This window comes from Pholis gunnellus (assembly GCF_910591455.1).
Source record: "Pholis gunnellus genome assembly, chromosome: 21".
In the NCBI taxonomy this organism is placed as follows: domain Eukaryota; kingdom Metazoa; phylum Chordata; class Actinopteri; order Perciformes; family Pholidae; genus Pholis; species Pholis gunnellus.
Genome location: NC_136548.1, coordinates 469,736 through 475,735, shown reverse-complemented (window position 1 = coordinate 475,735; position 6,000 = coordinate 469,736). Strand labels below are relative to the sequence as shown.

The window sequence follows — 6,000 nt, the reverse complement described above, 5'->3', positions numbered from 1 at the left end:
AAATCAGAAATAAAATCAATCTCTCGTCATTTGCAGACCACTGTCACTTTCATAAATCTTTTTTTTTCATGTGTGTTTATTTCACATGGCCCGTCACCACCGCCTCTCTATATAAATACTGCTTTCCTTTTGCTGGCTGTAACTATCTCCAAGTGACTATATTTAACTCGTCAGTGAACCAAATCTATTCTTTCCTATAGAGCATAGTCAGATGAGACCGACACAAGTTTCCGAGCCCGTGCACTCTATCTGTGGCGCTCAAGAGGAGTAAATTCCGCTCCTCTGTCCGTCTCATTTGAATGCGGTTGTGCCAGGGCGGCTTTCTCTCTCGCTCAGCTCGGTATAACTCGTCACTTTCCGATGATCATATTCCGGAATCGAAACCAAATAAGGAGTATGGGGGACGTTCCCCTGCTTACCGGATTCAACCTTTTATGGGTTAAGAAGCTCAACCGGAATTCCTCTTTTGATATCAGAACGCGATTAGATAAAAGAAACACCAGAATATTTAAAATAATGAGTGTTTAAAATGAATAAGAGCTGTGTTTGTGCACTGTTGTATATTCTGTATCTGTGTTATTTTATGGCTGCTTATCTCTGTTTTGCGGCGAGTGGAAAGAGTCCGGTTTTATCTCCTGGCGCAGCGGGTTCTCCATTGACAAGTGATTCCCTTTGAAATCGTCACGGAGGCTGCCGGCCAATCGGCAGCAGCAGCGCCTCTCCCTCCACCCCACCCACTCCATATTTGGGTAATGACGTAGCAGCCCGCATTGAAAAGGTTCCCCATATAAACATACTAGAGCCAGGGCCGCCGTTCCCAAAAAACGAGTCACTTTACACGGTGTTGACTTTATCGCCAGAGCGCATGAAGCGCGCCAGAGACACGCGGAGCTCATCCTCTCACACCCGGTGACAGACAAAGACATGCAGTGGTAACCCACTGCTTCACTGTTGACTTTATTGTATTAGCTTAAAGGAAAAATAACAGAAAGACCGTACAGAGCGCGCAGACCCGGTACTTTTTTTCTCTCCACAATGACGGCTAAAACTTTGGAGAAAGTGCCGGTGAATCTCGGGGGGTTCTTGCATCCTGAGAGCTTGTACTCGGTGGATGACATCAGCTCCAGCTTGGCAACCTCCGTGGCTATCTTCCCCAATAGCGACTTAGGAGCTCATTACGACCAGATCAATGTCTCAGGTAAGATGACGCGTGTGTAGAGTATTTTAAAGACAAATTGTCAATTGTTCTAGTCTATGAAAAGTTGTCCATATACTGAGTATTACTGAGTGCAAATTATTTTACAAAAATGCTTCAGAAAATGATTTTTTTTAATTGTCTGTCATAATATAAAAGTTCAACATGTTTCATATATATACTCGCGTTATGGGACCAGAGTAAGTGCGTAACGGAAACGAGGCGCAACGGCCATTTCTCACTTAAAGCTCACTTTTCTGTCAAGTGTGAACTTCTTAATGAACCGGGTTTGTGTTGCCTCCCTAACGAGCCGTTTTTGTTTCTGTCCGCAGATGGCTTGATGAGCGCAGACATGAGTCTCGAGAAGCGCTCTCTGGACCTCTCCCCCTACTCCAGCGGCTTCTCTCAGCCTGCATCCCACCGCAACCAGACTTTCACCTACATGGGGAAGTTCTCCATCGACTCCCAGTATCCAGGTAACTGGAACCCCGAGGGAGTGATCAACATCGTCTCGGGCATCTTCAACGTGGCCCAACCGCCGCCTCCTCCTCCTCCCTCCTCTTCGGCGTCCTCCTCCCCGGCTTCCTCGGGATCTCCCAATCACTTTCACTCCGGCGGAAATTTGAGTTGCACCATGGCGGCTCAGAACCAGGCAGAGATGGACCACCACCATCACCTGTACTCCCCTCCACCTCCGTACTCCTCTTCCGGCTGCGGGGAGATGTACCAGGACCCCTCTGCGTTTTTGTCCACCTCTACCTGCTCCATCGCCTCTTACCCACCACCCTCCTACTCTTCGCCCAAGCAACCCGGCAGCGCAGAGGCGCCGGGGCTCTTCCCCATCATCCCCGACTACTCGGGCTTCTTCCAGCCTGCTTGCCAAAGGGACATGCACACAGCGAGTATCCAAGATCGGAAACCGTTCGGTCCATGTCCGCTCGATCCGTTCCGCGTCCCTCCACCCCTGACCCCGCTGAACACTATCAGGAACTTTACGCTGGGTCCAGGCGGTGGTGGCTCCGATGGGGGGCCGCCGAGGCTCCCCTCTGCCTACAGCCCTCAGAACCTGCCCCTAAGGCCAATCCTGCGGCCCAGAAAGTACCCGAACAGACCCAGCAAGACGCCCATCCACGAGCGACCGTACCCCTGTCCGGCAGACGGCTGCGACAGGCGGTTCTCCCGCTCCGACGAACTGACCAGACACATCCGCATCCACACTGGACACAAGCCGTTCCAGTGCCGCATATGCATGCGCAACTTCAGTCGCAGCGACCACCTCACCACGCACATCCGCACGCACACGGGAGAAAAGCCGTTCGCGTGCGAATTCTGCGGCCGCAAATTCGCCCGCAGCGACGAGAGGAAGAGACACACTAAAATCCACCTGAGGCAGAAGGAAAGGAAGTCCTCCACCGTCTCCTCCTCGTCCTCCTCGTCCAGCAGCTCCGGGGTGGAGCGGCCGTCGGGCGCCATCAGCACAGCTAGCGGGATTTGTTCATAGTTTCCCTGGAAAACGTTGTTGTCACCATCGCAGCGTGACGCACACTAACCTCTTAAAATTAAAATTAAAATAAAAACTATTAAATAATTATTCTGAAACGGTTGTGAGACTAAACACCAGGATGGGATTGAGCAAGAACATCTGTGCGGTCGTGCGCAATTACGCACATCCACCCGTTCCTGATCCAGAACCGACAGAGGGACTGACACGAATGCACTTTGCCTGTACAGTCAACTGAAAACAAAAGTAAACACAGCCATTACTTCATTAGAATATACAAGGGCGGTTGTAATATAAAGTGGGTTGTTTAAATATCGCCAAACACATATTGAGCGCGCAACAGGCTGCGCGTTTAAATGGGTAATAACTGCAATAACGCTTTGAAGCAAGAGAACTGTTCTAAGTTATTGAATTGACAAAGTGTTTATTCTAACATGCTTGTTGATGACTATATGTTCCCTTTAGTGCCTTGCTGTGTGTCTTTTTTTTACACTGACATGGTTCAAGGACGCTTCTAATGCAATGTATATTTGTCCTTTAATATGTAAAGTTGGAAAACATTCTATTTTTGTACGCATTTCGTCTCGTGTAATTTCAAGTGTCAATCAGTTGTGGTTCACGTGTAATACAATGTTGGAGTGTAAATATGTTGAACTCATACACTTCTTTTGTCGTGGTGTGTCTTTTGAGACTTATTAAATATATGTGGATGATAAACAGCTGGTATCGGTTTGGTTTATTCCATCATGACTAACTAAAGCACAACAAGGGGCCATCGGTGTCAGCGGAGATGCATTCATGGAGCCCAAACGTCGCTGGGTTGAAAGTGGTGAATACAATTATTGTATGTGTATATTTCTATTTAAAAAAACACTTGTAAAGCTGTTGAGGATGGAAATCGGGGTAAAACCCGATTTGCGTCACCCGTGGCATTTCTGACTCAGAGTTTTCACCCACTCGCGTTTTATTTAGGTATCACTTTGGTTATAAACAGGCGATGATCTGGTATGCACACTTTGTCAAAGTGAAGGTGACAAAAAGTTTTTACAGACAGTCAAGCCAAACTTAAAATACACTTGCACAACATGTGATTAGTTTTTTAAGTTTTAAAGGAAGAGAGACACACTTTGAATAAGAATACAGATGGACGGCATATCCACAGCATCCAGGCAGAACTGATGCAGCCCCCTCAGTTTTTCACATTTAGTGAACAGTTAATCTATGTTTTTCTTCAAAGGTTATTACCATATGGAGGCTTCTGGAGAAATACCGGATCTTATATCGATATATTTACATGTATGTGTTAATCTATTTGTCTTTTAAGCCTTAACATGAAACATATTGAGTTTAAAATACAAAAGTATTTCATTTTAAAAACTCTCCGGTTGCTAAAACCTACAAATTCCCGGAATAAAATACGGAGGGAATGACTGCAGTGTTTAGGAACACTGTGAATTATAAATGTTTAAATTTGCTCCTTGAGCTTCAACAGGAACAAGCCATTCATCATTCCAAACTTTTACCAGCTGATATAAAATCAAAAAGTATTTCGTCTTTTGTGTGTGTGTGTGTGTGTGTGTGTGTGTGTGTGTGTGTGTGTGTGTGTGTGTGTGTGTGTGTGTGTGTGTGTGTGTGTGTGTGTGTGTGTGTGTGTTTTAGGTTGTGATGTCTGTATCATTTGTTGTGACTCAAAATCTCTCTGGAGTGGGCAGCTGTGGTCACCTGTTTCCATTCCATTTACTAAATGTCTTTAGAACCATTAACACCAGGATGTGGTTCTTTTCACTTGTGGTGTAGCCGAGGCATTTATGGTACCTTAAGTTTTCACTACAATGGAACTAAGTTAATACTGAAGCTGTATAAACTTTACCAATGCATGAACAATTGATGTTTTCATTGTTAGGCGTGCACGAAAATATTGAAAAAATAGAGTATCGCAATATTATGTTATGTGATACTGTATCGATTTTAAAAAAGACTATAAATATTTAATAAATGTTTACATGCAAAGATGAACTATTTAATTTCAAAGATATGTGCCCTCTCAAGTGCTGCTGTTGGATGTGACAGGGACTGAGATAATTGCAAACACAGATCTCATTGTTAAGGCTGCATAAAAAAGTCAACTTTATTTTACTGTAGATAGCAGTTTTCCTCAAATTTGATCTTAAAAATTGCAGTATATCGCCTTGCTTACAGTATCGCGGTATATTGAATGGTATCCCTTTTATCATGATTCGTATGGCATCGCCAGACTCTTTCCAAAACACAACCCATAATGATTGTCATGACGATGGTTATCTTTACGCAGGAACGTCAGCAATAATGGATGAAAAAGATGAGACTAACAAATACATTAAATTCCATCATACAATAGAAGTCCAAGACCTCAGGCAAACACCTGCTACGTTGCTCCCTTAACATCTAGTCTTGGTCTTCTTTCAGACTAGTGGAAAGAAAACATCCATTTTACCAATTTGTCTATTTGCGTCCAGTTTTCTCCTGAATGTACCAAAAGTTACCATTAGATAATGCCTAATTTGCATATTTAATCACAACATTTGAGACAACTTGTAATCAAAAAAGATATTGTCTTTATGTAATAAATCAACTGAAGTGTCATGGTGGTATGTATTATCTAAATAGTTTAGCCTATTCACCCGTAGTCTCTCCCTTAATTAATACACATTGACATATGTGGGGATGGATTACTTTCTTTTGTAGTTCCTTGTAAACATAATTTACAAAAAGTGCCTAGAGTATGAATAAAGTAGCTTTGGAGGTGATGGAAGGTGTAGTTTTCTAATGGACGTGTCTCAGACCTGTCCCTGCACTGGACACAGATTAAAGAGATATTCATCTTCTTGATTGATTCTTGGGAAGATGTCCAACAAGCACAAGTGCCAGACTTTTGCTTTTAAGGAGCTCATGAAGCCTGCAGTAATCTGTGACATCTTTATTCTTCTGACGCCAACTTGACCACAAGAACAAGAACAAGTGACCAGTACTGTAGAGAATCATGATAAGCTGCACAAAGAGCACCACTGTTCTTCGCCCCCTACTCTCCTCACTGACAGTCCAGTAACACTCTACTCTTACCCTCCGTATTTAGCATTTAGAAGCAGTAAACGATAACATGTGGGTTATAACTCACTATAATGTAGTTGATAGCAGATATATGGACGGCTTAAGGGTTTCTTATTATTGTCAGCAATTATAACTCATTACAACTGTGTTTTATTATGTCATCATTCATTCTCTTTACACAGCAGCTTCACTTCTGAATCAGAATCCCATTTATTGC

The 6,000-nt window shown here is 43.7% G+C and overlaps 1 protein-coding gene across 2 annotated transcripts; it reads left to right on the top strand.

Annotated features, from left to right (window-relative positions):
• Nucleotides 1-1,035: 1,035 nt before the first annotated feature.
• egr2b (early growth response 2b) lies at nucleotides 1,036-3,161 on the top strand (the record flags this gene model as incomplete). 2 transcript variants are annotated; one of them, XM_079182650.1, is made up of 2 exons in its annotated part: nucleotides 1,036-1,198; nucleotides 1,528-3,161. In XM_079182650.1, 2 exons carry the CDS (start codon nucleotides 1,036-1,038, stop codon nucleotides 2,694-2,696), a joined length of 1,332 nt encoding a protein of 443 aa, XP_079038776.1. In that variant the 3' UTR covers nucleotides 2,697-3,161. The 2 variants fall into 2 exon arrangements, with proteins under 2 accessions (XP_079038776.1, XP_079038777.1); XM_079182651.1 differs by having other exon boundaries at nucleotides 1,036-1,210.
• Between the last annotated feature and the right edge of the window lie 2,839 nt (nucleotides 3,162-6,000).